At 47.9% G+C, this 18,993-nt stretch overlaps 2 protein-coding genes across 2 annotated transcripts; both read left to right on the top strand.

Annotated features, from left to right (window-relative positions):
* The first annotated feature begins 340 nt into the window (after window positions 1-340).
* On the top strand, window positions 341-4,161 carry ALDOC (aldolase, fructose-bisphosphate C). Its single transcript, XM_063111767.1, has 9 exons — window positions 341-416; window positions 1,756-1,879; window positions 1,966-2,177; window positions 2,286-2,340; window positions 2,434-2,594; window positions 2,716-2,799; window positions 3,042-3,216; window positions 3,349-3,548; window positions 3,686-4,161. The coding sequence occupies exons 2-9, from the start codon at window positions 1,768-1,770 to the stop codon at window positions 3,779-3,781; spliced, it is 1,095 nt and encodes a 364-aa protein (XP_062967837.1). The 5' UTR covers window positions 341-416; window positions 1,756-1,767; the 3' UTR covers window positions 3,782-4,161.
* A 1,647-nt stretch (window positions 4,162-5,808) lies between these two features.
* PIGS (phosphatidylinositol glycan anchor biosynthesis class S) lies at window positions 5,809-18,993 on the top strand. Its single transcript, XM_063111283.1, has 12 exons — window positions 5,809-5,864; window positions 6,128-6,267; window positions 6,353-6,464; window positions 10,606-10,695; window positions 10,978-11,069; window positions 12,745-12,952; window positions 13,226-13,368; window positions 14,365-14,479; window positions 15,658-15,803; window positions 16,385-16,485; window positions 17,288-17,498; window positions 17,891-18,993. Exons 1-12 carry the CDS (start codon window positions 5,831-5,833, stop codon window positions 18,164-18,166), a joined length of 1,668 nt encoding a protein of 555 aa, XP_062967353.1. The 5' UTR covers window positions 5,809-5,830; the 3' UTR covers window positions 18,167-18,993.

The raw sequence follows: 18,993 nt of genomic DNA, 5'->3' as shown, positions 1-18,993 counted from the left end.
GTTTACGTGACTCCTTTTCACCAGACCAGGCTTAAACCCCAGCATCCAGCAAGTGCCCACCACATGGTAAAGGCGATTGTGGCAGAAACGAAAGCAAGGCCACTTCTTGCCTCTAGGGCCCTGGTGGCAGAGCTCCACGAAGTGGGAGGCGAGCAGTACATAACAGCCTCCGAGGTCCTGGCAGGAGAGTCACTCCACCTCGCCGCTCCGCCTCTGAGGGCGTGGCTTTGCCGGGCACCAGTCCCGGGGAGGGGCGTGGCGAGGGCGGGGAGGTGCCGGCCCCGCCTTCCGGAGGAGTCACGTAGCGCTGCGGCATCCGCAGCCTCATTTACCTGAGCCAGTGTTGACGCCGCAGCTGATCCCAAGCAGAACCCGAGCTGTGCCTGTGGTTGCTGCTGCTAACTGGCTGCGCACAGGTAAGGCCCTGGCCGAGGCGGACGCTGCTCGGCATCTCCGCTTCCTCTCGTTGGCTCTTACCCCGCCGTCCTTGCCCTGCTTTCTGGGGCCCCTGGATGTGCCTGTTCGGCTCTCCTAGCATCCTCCCTCCTTTCTGTCCACTGGGAACCTCATGGCTCAGCCTCTCCCACTCCACCCCTTCCTCTTAGCTCTCCCACCAGGACCTCAGCTTTTTCAATGCCAAAACTTCCTCTGGCTCCTAGATTTTTCCTTGGGGTCAGCCTCTCCCACCCAGATCATTTTAATCTCAGCCTGCTCCCTCTCCCCACAGGCTAGGTTCTCTCTCCAGTTCTCTTGCCTTCACTCCTTTCAACCTTGATCCTCTGGCCCCATCTCCCCTCTGGGTGTCTAGGTTGTGGGGAATCGAAGTGCTACCTAGTTTCCATCCCTCTCTCCACACAGATGAAGTGCTCCTGGGCACTGGTGGTGTCCCTTCCCCCCAGTCTTTACATACTAACTTAGCTGACCTACTGGCCCTCTTCCCTGCCACACTTTGCAGCCCACTGGGGCCAACCTCTGGCACTGAGTGGGGAGTAGGCAATAGGCACAGGCAGTCAGGTTTGGAGTACAGAAAAGAATATGTAACGGAAGCCTCTGACTGTTATTTGTGTCACTACTACTCCTTACCTGTCCCCCCTCCTCCCAACCTTTTCTTTTTTTTTTTTTTTTTTGTCGTTTTTTCGTGACCGGCACTCAGCCAGTGAGTGCACCGGTCAGTCCTATATAGGATCCGAACCCGCGGTGGGAGCGTCGCCGCGCTGCCAGCGCAGCACTCTACCAAGTGCGCCATGGGCTCGGCCCCCAACCTTTTCTTATAGAAGGGCGGGGAAGGGTGGTAATAAGTACTTTCACCTCATTCTGAAACCTTGGAAATAAGAGCATTTTCCCTAGGGACCCTGTTGAGGAAGAGAAAAGGGAAATTGGAAAGGCCAGGGCTTATGTCTCCTCAAGAAGGGGCCAAATTCAGTGAAAGAAGAGTTGGCATCCTCCACTGGGCAGCAGATTCATCAAAAGACTGTAGCTTCAGGGCTACGTAACTCCCCACCCCCACCCTGCATCTTTCCCTGGGGCTGGGAAGGGTGCCCACCAGGGACAAAAGGAGATGTGGGAACTGGGGACCTAAGCCTGCTAGCTGTCAGAGGGATTGGTGCCACTTTGATGCTCAGGACCTGTGCCAAGAACTGTTGCCCTGTTCCCAGCCCCATGTTTGGCGGGGGAGGCTATTGGCCCATCTGGCTAGGAGAGAAACAGAGGAGGTAGTGGTTGGGGTCCAGCTCTTATATCTTGTCTCCATTCCAGAGAGCTGTCGCCATGCCCCACTCGTACCCAGCCCTTTCTGCTGAGCAGAAGAAGGAGTTGTCTGACATTGCCCTCCGGATTGTGGCCCCAGGCAAAGGCATTCTGGCTGCAGATGAGTCTGTAGGTAGGTGGCGGCCTGTGGCCAGGTGGGGTAGAGGTGGCCAGGGGGCCCTAGGGACGTCCTTTCTGCCCCTCTTTGTTTGTCTCCAGGCAGCATGGCCAAGCGGCTGAGCCAAATCGGCGTGGAGAACACAGAGGAGAACCGCCGGCTGTACCGCCAGGTCCTGTTCAGTGCCGATGACCGTGTGAAGAAGTGCATCGGAGGTGTCATCTTCTTCCATGAGACACTCTACCAAAAGGATGATAACGGTGTCCCCTTTGTCCGTACCATCCAGGATAAGGGCATTGTCGTGGGCATCAAGGTGCAGCCCCTGGCCCGACTTGGGGGCTGGACATGGAAATAGGTGTGTGTAGGAGTAGCAAGGGGAATCCTACCTGGGTTCAGCCCTCTGCATGTGTTTCCCCTACAGGTTGACAAGGGTGTAGTTCCTCTAGCTGGGACTGATGGAGAAACTACTACTCAAGGTACAGGATGGGTGGGCTTCAGGACTACCGAGGTGTTAGGTGGTTGATGCTGGCAAGAGGGGCAGGGTGATGAGGTTGGCACTATGATTACAGGCCTGGATGGGCTCTCGGAACGCTGTGCTCAGTACAAGAAGGATGGTGCCGACTTTGCCAAGTGGCGTTGTGTGCTGAAAATTGGTGACCGCACGCCCTCAGCACTTGCCATTCTGGAGAATGCCAATGTGCTGGCCCGCTATGCCAGCATCTGTCAGCAGGTGGGTGTGTTGGTGGGGTGGGTGGTCAGGTGGGTGCCCTGTGCCTAGTGGGGAGTGGGTTACAGGGCTTTCTCCCATCCCACCTATTGTCTCTCCTAAGCTACTCTGCTCTTGCCTGCAGAATGGCATTGTGCCTATTGTGGAACCCGAGATCTTGCCTGATGGAGACCATGACCTCAAGCGTTGCCAGTATGTTACAGAGAAAGTGAGTCCATACCTGGGCATAGACATACTGCAGGGATGGCTTGGCAGGCATGCCAGTTCCCCATAATCCCTGACTTAGATCCAGGCGCACTTTCCCCTAGTGCTCTTTCACTTGCTCACTAACAGGCCTGTGAGTCTGAGCCTGTACTGAACCCTCGCAGTCTGTCCCCATCCCCAGGCAGGGAGCATAGAACAGTGAGCAGTGGGGGCCCAAACCCTTCGCAAACCTCCTTTGATCCCCAGGTCCTGGCTGCTGTGTACAAGGCCCTGAATGACCATCATGTGTACCTGGAGGGAACCCTGCTCAAGCCCAACATGGTGACCCCTGGTCATGCCTGTCCCTTCAAGTATAGCCCAGAGGAGATTGCCATGGCAACTGTCACTGCCCTGCGCCGCACTGTGCCCCCAGCTGTCCCAGGTACTACCCTGTTCCCCAACCTGCTCCTATCCCTAAGGTCCATCCACAGGTTCTTTCTGTGGCCTTTAAGGGTCCCTTACCCTGGAAAGGTAGGGAGTGACTAGTCAGTTTGTCTTCTCTCCTCCACCCCAGGAGTGACATTCCTGTCTGGGGGTCAGAGTGAAGAGGAGGCATCACTTAACCTCAATGCCATCAACCGTTGCCCCCTTCCACGGCCCTGGGCCCTCACCTTTTCCTACGGGCGTGCCCTACAAGCCTCTGCACTCAATGCCTGGCGAGGGCAACAGGACAATGCTGGGGCTGCCACTGAGGAGTTCATCAAGCGAGCTGAGGTCGGGAGCTAGGGGTGGTGATGTGCATGAGGTGTGTGTGTAGCTGGGCAGGGGGCAGCACCCAGAGGCTACAGTCTGGGCAGGGTTTGGCACCTGTGAGCTGTCTCAACCTGCTCACCCCACCCCCTCTTTTGTAGGTGAATGGGCTTGCAGCCCAGGGCAAGTATGAAGGCAGTGGAGAAGATGGTGGAGCAGCAGCACAGTCCCTCTACATTGCCAACCATGCCTACTGAGTACCCACTCCACACTACAGCCCTTGGCCCAGCCACCTGTACCCACTTTTGCCTGTAGTCATGGCCAGGGCCAAATAGCCATGCAGAACAGAGATGCCTTCATCCAGCACCAAATTGTCTTCCTTTTCTCTCCTTCTCTCCCTGCAAACCCCCTATTGCTGCACCTGGGACCATAGGATGGGAAGATAGAGAGCTCCCCATGACTGAGGGCAGGAGAATTTGTTAGAAGTCAGAGCAGGATGCCTGGATCTCCCCGATGCATCTTCCAGCCTCCCCAATTTCCCCATGATGGGGTAGCTTCTCCTCGGACTCTCCTTTTTGCCTGCCCTCTCTCCTGGGATCAGAAGGTAGTACACCTGCCCTGACTCATGTCTTGAGTACATACCACATAGCAAATAAATGGTAGCAAAACATGCTACTTTGTCTGTCTGTTTTATACATCAAATTCCCTCCTCATGGTTTCTGATCTCTGCTGATTCTATCTCTGGGCCCTCTGATTCTGGAGGTGCAGAGGATGGGATTTGCGTTTTACTGGGCTTCAAGTTTATAGAGGAAGGGCACATCTAGTCACCACTGCCAGCTCAGACTCTTGCTTGTTGATGTCCAAGGTTGAAGGGGGGCGGTGAGGAGGTCTGCAAGTCTTCCAGGGACTGCAACATCAAAGGCACTAGGCTTCAGCTACAGGAAGGAGTGAAGCAAGAATCGAGCAACTCCTGGAGGCAGATTTCATGCAAGGACCAAAGCAGGGAGGCCTCAGGACAAGCTGGGATGAGAGTGAGTCAGAGTCTCACATCTCCAGCTGTGTTGGATCCTGCTGGGGCCTGACACATTCCACTAGGGGGAGCCAACCGGAGGAACACCTGAGCTCCTGGCCAACAAGGAAGACCCCCAAGGTTCTGAGGGCTGAGCAGGGTATCTAGGAAGTTGCCAAGGGCTTTGGCTGACTCTCATGTGGGGTAAAAGGCATACGGGGTAGGGTTGATGGAGGGCCATATGAAGGTCTGGGCAAAGGCAGACCTGGCGAGGCCTTATGCTGAACTTGACCAATGGGCTGGGGTGTGAGAACCTGGGTCTACCTGAGCAGATAAAAAGATGAGAGAACAAGCTGGGTGTGTTCTGTGTGAACCGGGGAGGCCGCCAGTGCTCCATCAGGTATAGCCCGACCTAATAATAACAAAAATAGCTAACACTTACATAGTGCTTTCTGTGTGTGTTCCTGCCAGGCCCTGTTCTAATCACTTTACATGTATTAGCTCATTTAATACAACTCAATAAAATAGGTACTATTATTATCCCTATTTTAATATGAGACAACAGGCACAGAGAGATCTTCTCAAGCTCACTCAGGTGGTGAAGCCAGGATTTGAATCCGAGTGATCAAGATCCAGAGTGTGTGCTCATGAATTTTCAAGATTTTTTTAAGTGAAGTATCCTTACTTTCCCAAGTTGCAAATGAATTCAAATGAATTAAAAAATACCGGGAGAGCCAATTACGCTAAAAAAAAAAGTACTAGCTTGCCACCTCCGTGTTTCAGGCTTGAGGAGAGGGCACCCTGAAGAGGAGCTCTGTGACATGGATGTAAGCGATGATTGTGATAGTTGACATTCGAGGGCTTTCCGAGTCCCAGGCTCTTGACATGAATGGCCTCATTTTATAATCTCCATTTTTCAGATGAGAAAACTGAGCCTCGGAGCTGCCCGTGGCTGCCCAGCTAGTATTTAACGACAGCAGAGTTTGCACTCATTCCCTGAGGCTAGGAGTGTGTTCTACAGGGAAGCGGGGGATTAAGCAAGTGTCTCCCAGCAGCGCCGAACCGCACAGCCCCTCGACCGCCCCTCTGCGCGTTTGTAACCCCCTGTCAAACTCCAGCACGGCTCCACGTGGACCCCGCCCACTCCTCGCCCACTTTCTCCCTCCCGCGGGTCTGGAGTGCGGCTCACGATTGGCTGCAATCGCTGCCCTAGTCCCGCCCCCTCGTTGCAGGGTTTCGGATTGGTGGAAGTTTACGCAACCCCGCCCCTCGACGGCCAGAGTAACCGGAAGCGAGCATGGCGGCCGCCGGGGCCGCTGCTACAGACCTAGGTACGCTGGGCTTCGGGTGGGGGCCTGCGGCTCATGGGTTGCTAGGGAGGATTGCAGGGGTGGGGGCTGTGCTGTGCTGGAGGTCCTGCGGGCCAGGGGTCGGGGGTCGCTTCAGACTTGGGCCGGGGCCCCTCGTACGGAGATGCCTACGAACGCGGGCCGAAGGGCTCTGAGCAGCGGTTGCCACGGCTCCTCCGCGTCGGAGGTGGCGCCGGCACCCAAGCCAGTTTCCGGCGCCTCAGTCGGTTCCCCCGTACCCCTAGAGGTGCTCCGGGGCAAGCGCGCCGCCCTCTACTTCGCTGCGGTGGCCATCGTGCTGGGGCTGCCGCTGTGGTGGAAGACCACGGAGACCTACCGAGCCCCGTTGCCTTACTCCCAGATCAGTGGGCTGAATGCCCTGCAGGTGAGACGTCGATGGGGGTGGGCCAGGGGACAGCCCACCAGCGACGTGGAGACTCAGCTGATGGCCCTGATGCTCTTTCCCGTAGCTCCGGCTCATGGTGCCCGTCACTGTCGTGTTTACCCGGGAGTCAGTGCCCCTGGACGACCAGGAGAAGCTGCCCTTCACTGTTGTACACGAGAGAGAGATCCCTCTGAAATGTGAGTTCCAGGGGAGTCAGGGCTGCTTTTAGGTTCTGAGCTTAGTTCGGAGATAGGTCCCGCAGGAGAAGCGTGGGTATCCCATAAAGGTAGTTAAAAACTTACTATTAAAAGACCTCTCTGAGGCCGGCCCGTGGCTCACTCGGTAGAGTGCGGTGCTGATAACACCAAGGCCACGGGTTCGGATCCCATATACGGATGGCCGGTTTGCTCACTGGCTGAGCGTGGTGCTGACAACACCAAGCCAAGGGTTGAGATCCCCTTACCGGTCATCTTTTAAAAAAAAAAAAAAAAAAAAAAAAAAAAAAAAAAGACCTCTCTGAATGAACAGTGTGTTTGGTTAGAAAAAAACTAGATTTAAATTCTGTGTCTGTTATTAAGGCGGCAATTTTATTCATAATTGTGCTAGAAGCAGTTGATGCCCATAAGGGTATAGGGGAGGAAATGGGAAATGTAGCAGAAAGAACAGAGTTTGAAATTAAATTGGATTTGTGGGCTGGCCAGTTATCTCAGTTGGTTAGAGCATGTTGCTGATAACACCAAGGCCCAGGGTTCAATCTCTGTACCGGCCAGCTTCCAAAATTAAAAATAATAATAATTGAATTTGTGTATAGGCCTTATTCAGCTTAACATTCAACACTTTACTGAGTGTTAGGCACTTTTCTTAGTTAAAAGGAATTTGGGGGTGAGTAAGAAACTGATAATGGTTTCAAGAAGTTCATAGGTAGGGGAGAAAAACACTTAGGTAAAAGAAAAAACAGTAGAAATATACAAGAAACAGGAACTGTATTAAGAACATTTAACTGTCTGGGAGGAAAGAAAGTCAGAGAAGGTTTCGCAGGATGTAATTTTTAAGTCGGATTTTTAAAGGATGTGTAGGAATTTGGGTTAAATGGGGAGGATAGGGAGGGAATTCAGGCAGAAGGAATAGCATGAATCAGTAATAAGTTTAGCTAATGTTCATTGTAGCTCACTGTGTGCCAGAAACTAGGTGAAGCACTTTGTACATGTTGCCTCATTTACTCTAACATTATGGTCCCCAGTTTATTAATAAAGAAACTGAGGCTTAGAGGGTTTAGTTTGTCCAAGATCACACAGCTAGTAAGACGTGGAGCTGGGATTTAAATATAGGCCTGACTGAACCCAGTGTTCAAGCTTTTAACCAACAAACTATACTCCTCCTATGTAAAAAGCATGGAGGGGTGAATCAACATGTTGGGGGACCTATGAGTGTGAAGTGAAAGACAAGGAGTAGATGGAGATGTAGGCTGAGTCCAGACCATGAAGTGCCTGTGTGCCATTTACTTTCTAGCTCTTTAAACTTGGTCAAGACATTTTTTTTTTTCAAATCATATTTTATATGGTTAAGCATATACGCACATACTTGTTCTTCTAAACAAAAATTGGAGATACCTTACATGTTAGTTTGCAATTTGATTGTTTTCAGTTTATCATGGACTTCATATTTGGTGACACAGTATTCAATAATTCAGGCATGCTGTTGAGGTGGTTCAGTGGAGTGACCAAGAGTATGGAATTTGGTATCCGAGAGCTGCATTCAAGCCTTGTTCTGCCACTTATTTGTGTGAATTTGGGTGAGGTTGTTAACTTCTCTAAACCTTGGTTTCCTCATCTGTTAAATAGTAATTGTAATAGACTTGTTCATTCCTTCAACAAATATTTATTACCTACGTCAGATATTGTTCTAGTTGCTAGAGGTACAGCAGAGAACAAAACAAAGAAGAGGACAGACAATAAAAAAGATAAATAAAATGCACATTAGATGGTGATAGAAAAAACATAGAGCAGGACAGGGGATAGGAAGGCTTTCTTGGGGAATGGAAGGTGATTGCAGTTTTAGATAGGGTGGCCAAGGAAGGCCTCACTGAAAAGAGAACATTCAAGTAAAGACCTAAAAGAACTGAGGGAATAAACTGTGCAGATGTCTGGGGGAAGAGCATGTTGGCAGAGGGAAAAGCAAGTTTAAAGTCCTGAGGTAGGAGTAGGTATGGTACCTTTCAGGTACAGTGAGAATCTAATTGTGGCTGGACTGGAGTGCATGAGGGAAAGAGAAAGAGGAAGTGAAATAGAACAAGAACAGTAGAAAGGGGCTGGATCATGTAGGGCCTGGTTGGCCATTGTGAGAACTATGGCTTTTATTCTGGATGAGAAGGGAAGCCATTGAAGGTTTTTCTTTGCTTGTTTTTCAAACATGCTACCATTATCACACTTGAACAAAGTTAGCCATAATTTCTTAATATCACCTAATTCTCAGTCTATGTTTAGACTTCCCCAGTTATCTCAAAGGTATTCTTTTACATCTGGTTTATTCTAATCAACAATATATTGTATTTGGTTAAGTCTCTTTTATTATATGTCAGCTCCCCCCACCCCACCGCTATACTTCTTTCTGTACTATTGATTTATTGGAGAGACGATGTCATTTCTTTAAAGTTTTTTTGGCAGCTAGCCAGCATGGAGATCCAATTTGACCTTGGTGTTAGAAGGTGGTGCTCTAACCAAGAGAGCTAGCCAGCCGGCCTAGAACCAGGTCTCTTTTTTTGCCCTACTTTCTCTTTGACCACGTCATTTGTTTTATAGAACATCTCACATTTGGGATTTGGCAAATCACTTCCTCGTAGTTTCATTTAACTTATTCCTCTAGTATCCATATTTCTTATAAACTGGTAGTTAGATCTAAAGGTTTGATTAAAGCCAGGTTCAATTTTTTAGGCAAGAATACTTTAGAGGTGGTGTGATGTACTTCCTATGGTGTTATATCATGAAGCATGTAATGGCTGGTTGTTTCACTTTGGGTGATGCAAAGATTATTTAGTGAGTTCAGATATTGTCAGCCTCTGTATTTCAGAGTTCCCTATCAACTTTTCACCTGATGGTTTTAGCATTTGATGCTGGAATCTCAAATTTCATTTGCAGTTGCAAAATGGTAATTTTTTCAATGCTATCATTTCTCCTGCATACACGACCTGGTATTCATCAGGGGGCAAAAAAAAAAAAAAAATCCCTTTGGGACTGCCTTATATATATAAATTAACTTGGAGAAAATAGACATCCTTACAATATTTAGTCTTTCCCTTTAGGAGCCTTGTATGCATTTTCCATTTTATTCAAATCTTCTTATATGTTTTTCAGTAAAGTCCTTGAGTTTTCTTATAGTTTTATACATTTATTCCTGGGTATTTTTATGCTTTTATTGTTATTGTGATTGTGATTTTAAAAAATGATTACTTTTCCAATTGGATATTGCTGGTTTTTTGCTGCTATTGATTCTTGCATGTTCTTGTTTCTAGTCTTCTTTCTGAACTGTTACTAGTTCTAATAGTTTTTCAGTTGGTTCTCTTTGATTTTCTTGGAAAATAATTATACTACTTCAAAAGTGGCCATTTTGTCTCTTTCTTTCAAGTATTTATTTATTTATTTTTATTTTTATTTTTTTTAAAAGATGACCGGTAAGGGGATCTTAACCCTTGACTTGGTGTTGTCAGCACCACGCTCACCCAGTGAGCCAACCCGCCATCCCTATATGGGATCCGAACCCGGGGCCTTGGTGTTGTCAGCACCACACTCTCCCGAGTGAGCCACGGGCCGGCCCCTCTTTCAAGTATTTATGTTTTATTTCTCTTTCTTCACTTAATACATTAGTCAGGAACTTCAGAAAGAATAATGCTGAGTAAAAATGAGAATAATAGAGGAGATAGCAGGCATCCTTGGTTTATTACTAACTTTAATGGAATGGCATTTAGTGCTTTGTCATTAAGTGTGTGTTTTGTGTTTTATCAGGAATGTTTATTGAATTTAATTATTTTGGGGCAGCAATTGGAATGACCATATGGTTTTCCTCCTTTTACCTACTAATGTATTTAATATTGAAATAGATTTCCAAGTGGGAAGATACTTCAGGCTGAAGGACCAGTGTGTGAGACAAGATTTAGGGCAGTGGAGAAGTGGAGTGTTGTGTGTTTGATATCATCCATGGAGAAATCACTGGAGTTGGCTGGGTGGTCTGTCTCTGTAAATAACCATCTTGCTGTTCTCAGATGTTGGGCAGTGTTAGGGCTGGGAAGGTGGGCAGAGGTCTGATGCTTACTCTTTCTATCATGCTGCTTCCTTTCCCTCCCAGACAAAATGAAAATCAAATGCCGTTTCCAGAAGGCCTATCGGAAGGCTTTGGACCATGAGGAGGAGGCCCTATCATTGGGCAGCGTGCAAGGTACAGGAAGGGGTGATCACACCATTTTAACAAGAAGGCCTCTTTTTTTCTTTAACAAGAAAACCTCTTACCTCCAAAACCTCTCTGGGAAAGCTGGGAATGCGGTACCTTGGGGCGCAGACCCAGCGTAGACCACTGAGGGCCAGAGAGGTCGATTGGCTTACCCGAGCCTGGCCACAGTGTCAACTGAGTGTGAGTGGAGGGGTGGCTCAGGTACTTTGTGGAGGCCTTGGGGAGGTGGGATGGTGTTTTTACTCCTGATGTATCACCTTCTCTTGTTAGAGGCAGAAGCCATGTTAGCTGAGCCCCAGGAGCAAGCGGAGGGCTCCCTGACTGTGTACGTGATTTCTGAACACTCCTCACTTCTTCCCCAGGTAGGGTAAGCAGATTGGCGCAGCCTTGCCTTATCCCTTCAGCTCCTGTTCTCCCAGTTCACCTCCTTCTTAGAGCATTGCTGCCCATTCCTTCTGTCCACTGTTGAAAACAGCAAATCTTTTTTAAAAAGAATGCCACTGGGGATTTATTCATTGACTTTGGGTCTTTCTAAATCTAAGACTTGTATATGGTTAAAGTGCCAATGACCTTTTTTTTTTTTTTTTTAAAGATGACCGGTAATGGGATCCTAACCCTTGGCTTGGTGTTGTCAGCACCACGCTCAGCTAGTGGGCTAACCGGCCATCCCTATATAGGACCCGAACCCATGGCCTTGGTGTTATCAGCACCACACTCTCCCGAGTGAGCCACAGGCCGGCACTCCAATGACCATTTAAAGTGGAAAAAGAATCAGTATGATTAAAAAAAAGTAGCTGGTTTGAGTGGGTTCTGATGGGATTACAAGTGAAACATTGACGTTTTCCTGTTATGAGCAAAAGGCTAGGTGGGAGCTATACCGTGTACCATTCTCTTTTGAAATTTATAATGACATATTTAATTCTTACATAAAGATGAAAGAAAATTTTAATGAACATCCACTTACCAACCCTCAGCTTGCAAACTACAGGATAGTGATCTAGTTGGAGCCTCGTGCATCTCCATGGTTATACCCCACTCCCTTTCAGCCCAAGGTGACCATATTTTGTATGTATCATTTTCTTGCTTTTCTTTAGAGGTTGATCACATATGTTGTAGCTCTAAACAGTATATTTAATTTTACATATTTTTGAGTTTATATTCATGATATAATACAGTACATGTTCCTTTTGTGTTTGAGAGAATCATCCATGATAATATGTGTACTTATATTTTATTCTGTTGCTGATGGACATTTGGATTGTTACCAGTTTTTTACTATTAGAAATGATGCTGTCGTGAACATTCTTTTTTTTTTTTTAAAAGATGACCGATAAGGGGATTTTAACCCTTGACTTGGTGTTGTCAGCACCATGCTCTCCAAGTGAGCTAACTGGCCATCCCTATATAGGGATCCGAACCCGTGGCCTTGTTATTATCAGCACCGCACTCTCCCAAGTGAGCCACGGGCCGGCCCATTGTGAACATTCTTGTACTTGCCTCTTTGCATGTGCCATTTTCTTATATCACATTTCCCAGTTGTTTGTTTATTCCGCTTTTCTTGCTCAGCATGCCATCTCTTAGTTTCCAGTTCATCATTTTACTAGCTCCTGAATATTTAGATGCTGCCTGGATCTATGTCTACTAAGAAAGAGAAGGGAATGAAAGCGAATGAAAACACTTGTAGAAACTCGTAGCTTAGAAATGCTGAGTTAGGGCCAGCCTGTGGCTCACTCGGGAGAGTGTGGTGCTGATAACACCAAGGCCCTGGGTTCGAATCCCATATAGGGATGGCTGGTTAGCTCACTTGGGAGAGCGTGGTGCTGACAACACCAAGTCAAGGATTAAGATCCCTTTACTGGTCATCTTTAAAAAAAAAAAAAAAAGAAAGAAATGCTGAGTTAATAGCTCACTATGAATCTAAAGAGAGGTACAAGCCTGTTGGTCAGTGGCAAAAGACCAGAGTATCAAAGGAGCCAGAGCGCTTTTCTGCTTTCTTCCCTGAGCCATGGGATTCTGTTCCTTGCTTACTCCCCACAGGACATGATGAGCTACATTGGGCCCAAGAGGACAGCAATTGTGCGGGGGATAATGCACCGGGAGGCCTTTAACATCGTTGGCCACCGCCTAATCCAAGTAGCCCAGGCCATGTCTTTGACTAAGGATGTGCTTGCTGCTGCTCTGGCTGACCACCTTCCAGAGGACAAGTGGAGCTCTGATAAGAGGCGGCCTCTCAAGTCCAGCTTGGGTAGGGTACTGGGCTTTGCCATAGGAAGGGAGAAGAAATGAATTAGGTGAGGCAGGTGGGGGATCTGCATGCAAACTCCTCATTCCTTTCTTCTCCGGTCTCAACTTTTTCTTAAAGAACTTCGTGTTCCTCATCCCAGATTTATTCTTCCTTTGATTCCATAATGGCAAGAGCCCCATTCTGGAGGAGAAACAAGTTCAACTGAGCCAGGGGTACAGGCTGCTGCTCTTCCTTGATGGGAGCATCTGACTTCCTTGACTTCTGTTTCTATAGGCTATGAGATCACCTTCAGTTTACTCAACCCAGACCCCAAGTCCCATGACGTCCACTGGGACATTGAGGGGGCTGTTCAGCGTTATGTGCAGCCCTTCCTGAATGCCCTCAGTGCTGCTGGCAACTTCTCTGTGGACTCTCAGGTGAGACTGGGAAAGAGTTGAGGAATCCTTTTCAAAGTCTGTACATAGTGTTTATAGTACAGTCTGTTCTCCCCCTATTTTTAGAGCTGGCTGATTTGCTAGGAATTTCCTGTGTGTGTATATGTACCCTTGTGTCATATGGCAGGTACTAAGGTGTGTATGTGTGTCTGTATGTCCATCTGTCCCTTGAGGACACATTCTGGTGTCTTTACTTTCCCCACTTGGTGTCCAGTTCAGGGAATTCTGTTAATGCTTGTTAACAAACCAACTTCCTTATGACTTCCTCTGGAACTGTGTTCACCATTGTGGCTAGATGCTAATGGCCATCAGCCATCCTTAAGGAACTTATTAAAGAAAAAAAAAGTCTTCCTGAAACATGTTAATGTAGAAATAATAAAGATGTGAAGAATGTAGCTTTCTGTGTTACACTATGTCCTTATAGGAAAACATGGGAGAAATTTTTATCAGGTTTTAGCAGTGGGAGTATTGCTTCTGAATAACTGGCTTGATTTGATCTTGTAGACACTGAATTATGCTGTTCTTTGTTTCCCTCTTTGTCTAGGCTGTTAGTAAACCTGGTAAAATTGTTTTTTTTTTTTTTTTAATTTAATTTTATTTTGTCAGTATACAATGTGGTTGATTATTGTGGCCCATCACCGAAACCTCCCTCCCTCCTCCCTCTCCCCCCTCCCTCCCAACAATGTCCTTTCTGTTCGCTTGTCGTATCAACTTCAAGGAATTGTAATTGTTGTGTCTTCTTCCCTCCCCCCGAGATTATTTGTAAAATATGTGGTTTTAAGGCATGTATTTAGTGTATTAACTTTACCCTTGGCTTGGTTATTTTTTTTTTCTTTACACCTATTTTCTGTCAGCCCTGATTTTGTCTCATATTTTGCCTTGTCCTCATTGTATCTTTTTAAGGCACCTCAAATCTTTTGGGAAAAAGTACAATATAAATCAATAAACAAAATAAACTCCTCCCTCTTTGCTCCACAGATCCTTTATTATGCAGCATTGGGGGTAAACCCCCGCTTTGACCCAGCTTCCTCCAGCTACTACTTGGCCATGCACAGCCTTCCCCACGTCATCAACCCAGTGGAGTCCCGGCTGGGTGAGCTCCTGAGGATGAGGGTCTTTCTGCCAGGCCAGGGAGGGACCCTGAAGACTGAGTATGGGGTTGGAGGCGGGTTGTATATAGTGATTCCCAGGTTGGGTTGGTCTGAGGGGCCTGAGGAGTTTACACTCCTTTTTCATGAAGTTCTGTTGACATCTCCATCTTCACACCCATCATATCCAAAAGCATTTATTAAACATCACTTTTTACAAATGAATGGCTAGGCTGGGTCTCCCTCCCTGAAAGCCATCTAGGAAAGATACGGTCACATGTGTGGGAAAGTCAACAGCAAAAGTACATGAAGGCAGAATTTGAATTGACAGTTCTACTGATTGAGGTTGAAGGACCTTGAAACTAGGATTATAGTTTTTTATTTTTGGGGTGGGACCTAGGAAGAGTAGGTGTGACCAAGAACTATAATAGAGGCAAACCAAAGTGAGTATATCTTTAATTGTGGAATCTCAGGCATCAGAGGTAGGTCAGTGTGGACCAAGGGTTATTAGAGGGATGGCAGGTGAGGCCTTAGAAATTCCTCCAGTGTTTATTCATTCATTCATTCATTCAGCAACCATTAGTTGAGGGACTGCTTTGTGGCAGTGCTGAGTACAGAGATAGAAGGGCAGTTCAGGCAAAGGGAACTATGAGCTTAGATGTAGAACAGTAAAAGAGCATAGACATTCAGGAAGCTCAGATAGTTTAGCATAGCTGAGTAACCAGAGCAGTAAGTAACCAGAGGTGAGGCTGGTGAGGCAGGCAGGCTCCAGATCATAAAGGACCATGTTAAGGAGTTTGAACTTTAACCTGATAGGAATGGCTAGCCGTTGAAGGATAACTGAGGTCAGATTTATACTTGTGCATACAACTAGCTATAGTAATAAGAGTGCAATGTAGCAGTGGCCAAGAGAGCTGTCTTAGTCAAGGGGGGCCTATTAGAGGGAGGGAGATTCTAGGGGCATTTGGGGGCTAAGGACTGTGCTCCATCTGTGTGGAACACCTCATAAGAACATTCAGAGGTCCTTTACCATGGAAACCCATGCTGGAGGATATCCTAGTGATTATTGGTTGGGGGAACCAAGTCCCAGAGTGAGTGTGCAGCAAATTAGAGGCTGACCTGGAGCTAAGATCTAGGTCCGACATTTTCAGGTATTCTGACTCCCCTTCTCTTTATACCACAGGATCCAGCACTGCCTCCCTATACCCTGTACTCAACTTTCTACTCTATGTGCCTGAGCTTGCCCACACCCCCCTGCACATTCAGGACAAGGATGGGGCTCCAGTGGCCACCAACGCCTTCCACAGTCCCCGCTGGGGTGGCATTATGGTAATAGTCATACTATGCAGGCCCTAGAGCCCAAGCTTCAGGGACAGGCAGATGTTCCCCGAAACTGTTCCTTCTATTTTTCTTCTGGTGTTCTCCACGGCCCAGCCTGTGGCAGGGCAGGAGCAGGGTGGTGAGAGTGCTGTGCGTTCATGCCCCTCCTCTGCCAGCCCCTTTGTTTCTTATTTCTGTTAATGTTTTCTACACCAGGACCTCTTTGCACTTGTCAGTTTACATGCACTTAGGACTGTTCTATGTCCGTCTTAGATCTTGGACCTATTTATGGGAGTTTTGCAAGGTTGGGAGCCTTGTCTTCTCTGTTATACTGGAAGTTTCTCATGGCGGGGGACTCTAAGATGGGATTAAAAAATCTATTTTACAGGACTTTCAAGGGAGTAGTTGAGATAATTTATTTAAAGCTCCTCATAATGGGTACTCAAAAAAAAAAAATATTAGCTGTACCATCAGGTTTATAGCTTCTAAAGAGCAGAGAATACATCTTCCTTTTCTCTCATGGCCTCCAGAGTGCCTAGGGCAGATCTGTGCACAGTCTTGGTGTGTGGCAACTTCACTCTCCCTTTCAGGTATACAATGTTGACCCCAAAGCCTATAATGTCTCGGAGCTGCCAGTGAGAGTCGAGGTGGACATGGTGCAAGTGATGGAGGTGTTCCTGGCCCAGTTGCGGTAAGGTCCTACGTAATCCACGTGGCCACCAAGAGTCTGGCCACAGTTTCCTTGGCTGTAGAGGGAAGTTCAGAGCAGAATGAAAACTCACCAGGCAGGGATACCTTGGCTGTGCCTAGATCCCAGGGGAAACCAAGAAAGGTTTCTAAGTATCGCTTCATCCTTCTGAGGACTAGTAGCTGACAAAACATGTTTTAAGAAAAATAAATAGACTCCTGAATGTCAGGTCCTTGGGTGTGCTTAGGGGTGCTTAAGAAAATAACTGTTAATTCTTGTGCTCCCTGATCAATCGAGAGTAGCTGCCTCAAGCCGTATGCTGAGGATTCTCAGGCTGTGTCTGGGCTCATCAGGAAAGTCTTCTTCTGATTGATTAGCATTGTCTGTCATGGGTACAGGCTTAGAGAAGCACTGCTTATGTGCCTTGTCAAAGGTGGTCCTGAATCGTCCCTTAACTCTAAGTCCCGTTAGTCCTATTTGTCCAAAGATAGAGTGAGGGCATTAAACTCAGTTGGTGTTATCAGAAATATTTTAACCATGGAACCTTTTTTCAGATGAGATCTTGGAAGTCCAATATAGAAACAGGTAAAAACGGAAACACTCTGGTTGAAGCGGGGTTTGAGGTTCTGGATTGTTGGGTGTTGTTGTCCCCCCACCCCAACACCCTGAGGCACTTCCCTACAACCCCTATGGTTCTGTGTAAGACTGAAAATCACTGACTTAGGGCAGATATTCTAGGAATCTTAGCCATCGTTTCCCACCTTCTGGCCTCAGCCACCTTGATCTTCCTTCACTTTTCTTACAGACTGCTCTTTGGGATTGCTCAGCCCCAGCTGCCTCCAAAATGCCTGCTTTCTGGGCCTAATGGTGAAGGGCTAATGACCTGGGAGCTAGACCGGCTGCTCTGGGCTCGGTCAGTGGAGAACCTGGCCACAGCCACCACCACCCTAACCTCCCTGGCCCAGCTTCTGGGCAAGATTAGCAACATTGTCATCAAGGATAATGTGGCATCTGAGGTAAGTAGGCAGGGGATGGATTCTGTGGTCTGGGATTGGAGTGGCCAGTGAGGGCCAGGGTGTGGTGAGACCAGATAGCCAATTGAGGGCCAGGGTTTGTGTGGGCACAAACCCTTAAGTGCCTCATGCTTCTACACGGCAGTGCCAGCTCCCCGCAGGAGTTCAGATGAGTGTGAGGTTTGAAGCTGACCCTAAGAAAATAAACCATAGCCCTTTATTTATTTATTTGAGAGCTGGCCAGTACAGGAACATAGCCCTTTTAGACTTACCTCTGGATATCCTGGGTGAACTCCAGGCAACCTCCCTGGTAGATGGAAGGCACAGTAAGGCCCAGCACCTTCCCCACCAGTGCCTAGGACTTACTGGTAACCCTTGTCCCCTCCCCTTCTTAGGTGTACAGAGCTGTAGCTGCAGTCCAGAAGGCAGCGGAGGAGTTGGCCTCTGGGCACCTGGCATCTGCCTTTGTCTCCAGTCAGGAAGCTGTGACATCCTCTGAGCGTGCCTTTTTTGACCCCTCACTCCTCCACCTCCTCTATTTCCCCGATGACCAGAAGTTTGCTATCTACATCCCACTCTTCCTGCCTATGGCTGTGCCCATCCTCCTGTCCCTGGTCAAGATCTTCCTGGAAACCCACAAGAACTGGAAAAAGCCTGAGAAGATAGACTGAGCAGGGCAGCATCTCAGTAGGAAGCCTTCCTTTCTGGCCAGCGTGGGAGGTGTGAAATTGAGAGGCGCATAAATGGGGTTTGCTGGGAATGACTGACTTGTCTCTAGCAACCGAAGTACAACACTCCCAGATAGGTTCATCTTTCCTTCCCTTCCCATTACCCTGGCTCAGGACCCCTCCTCCAACCCCCTCCTCCAGAGCCTCAGAAGGCATGTTATCTGGGTCTCCTTTATTTGGCTTGAACTTGAAAGCCCCTGCCTATCTCCCTTTGGGACAGGGGAAGCTCCTTGTACATTTGCCCTTTTTCTCAACATAGCATGCTCCTGCACTGAGGGGGAGCAGTGAGGGTTGGATTCTAGCTTCCTCCCCTTCCCTCTTTCTAACCCCTGGAGGAGAGCTCTAGCACTGTTCTCATGGAAGGGGCCAGGTACAGGTCACCTCTGGGACCTTCTCCTTTACTCCCCTCCCTCCTGGCTGGTTGCAGGTACACCTGACAGGAGTACAGGAGGCTGTAGGTTGGGACCAGGTGCTGTGTGTGGCAGAGGTTCCCTTCATCCTTTCTGAGAGGCAGTATGATACAGTGGGAAAGTTTTGGACTTGGCATCAAACAGGCCTGAACTCAAATCCTCGCTTCTGCACTTATTGTCTGGGAAGCTTTGGATAAGCCACGTAATCTCTCTGAGCCTCAGTTTTTATTTGTTCAAATGGCACTGATGATACCTCTCTTTCGAGGTGGGTATTAGGATTAAATGTGATAAGCATGTGAAAGTGTTAATGGCATATATTAGTCTCTTAATAAAGATTGGTTGAATAGGAATTAGAATGAT

Source organism: Cynocephalus volans, chromosome 10 (genome assembly GCF_027409185.1).
Source record: "Cynocephalus volans isolate mCynVol1 chromosome 10, mCynVol1.pri, whole genome shotgun sequence".
Lineage (NCBI taxonomy): Eukaryota > Metazoa > Chordata > Mammalia > Dermoptera > Cynocephalidae > Cynocephalus > Cynocephalus volans.
This window is presented reverse-complemented; position numbering and strand designations above follow the sequence as displayed.

Excerpts from the sequence above, each read along its gene's own strand:
- ALDOC (XM_063111767.1), top strand. The coding sequence starts at position 1,768 with ATGCCCCACTCGTACCCAGCCCTTTCTGCTGAGCAGAAGAAGGAGTTG. Across the intron at positions 2,800-3,041 it reads GCCAGTATGTTACAGAGAAA|GTCCTGGCTGCTGTGTACAA; the intron begins GTGAGTCCATAC and ends TTTGATCCCCAG. Across the intron at positions 3,217-3,348 it reads TGTGCCCCCAGCTGTCCCAG|GAGTGACATTCCTGTCTGGG; the intron begins GTACTACCCTGT and ends CCTCCACCCCAG.
- PIGS (XM_063111283.1), top strand. The coding sequence starts at position 5,831 with ATGGCGGCCGCCGGGGCCGCTGCTACAGACCTAG. Across the intron at positions 12,953-13,225 it reads GCCTCTCAAGTCCAGCTTGG|GCTATGAGATCACCTTCAGT; the intron begins GTAGGGTACTGG and ends CTGTTTCTATAG. Across the intron at positions 17,499-17,890 it reads AGGATAATGTGGCATCTGAG|GTGTACAGAGCTGTAGCTGC; the intron begins GTAAGTAGGCAG and ends TCCCCTTCTTAG.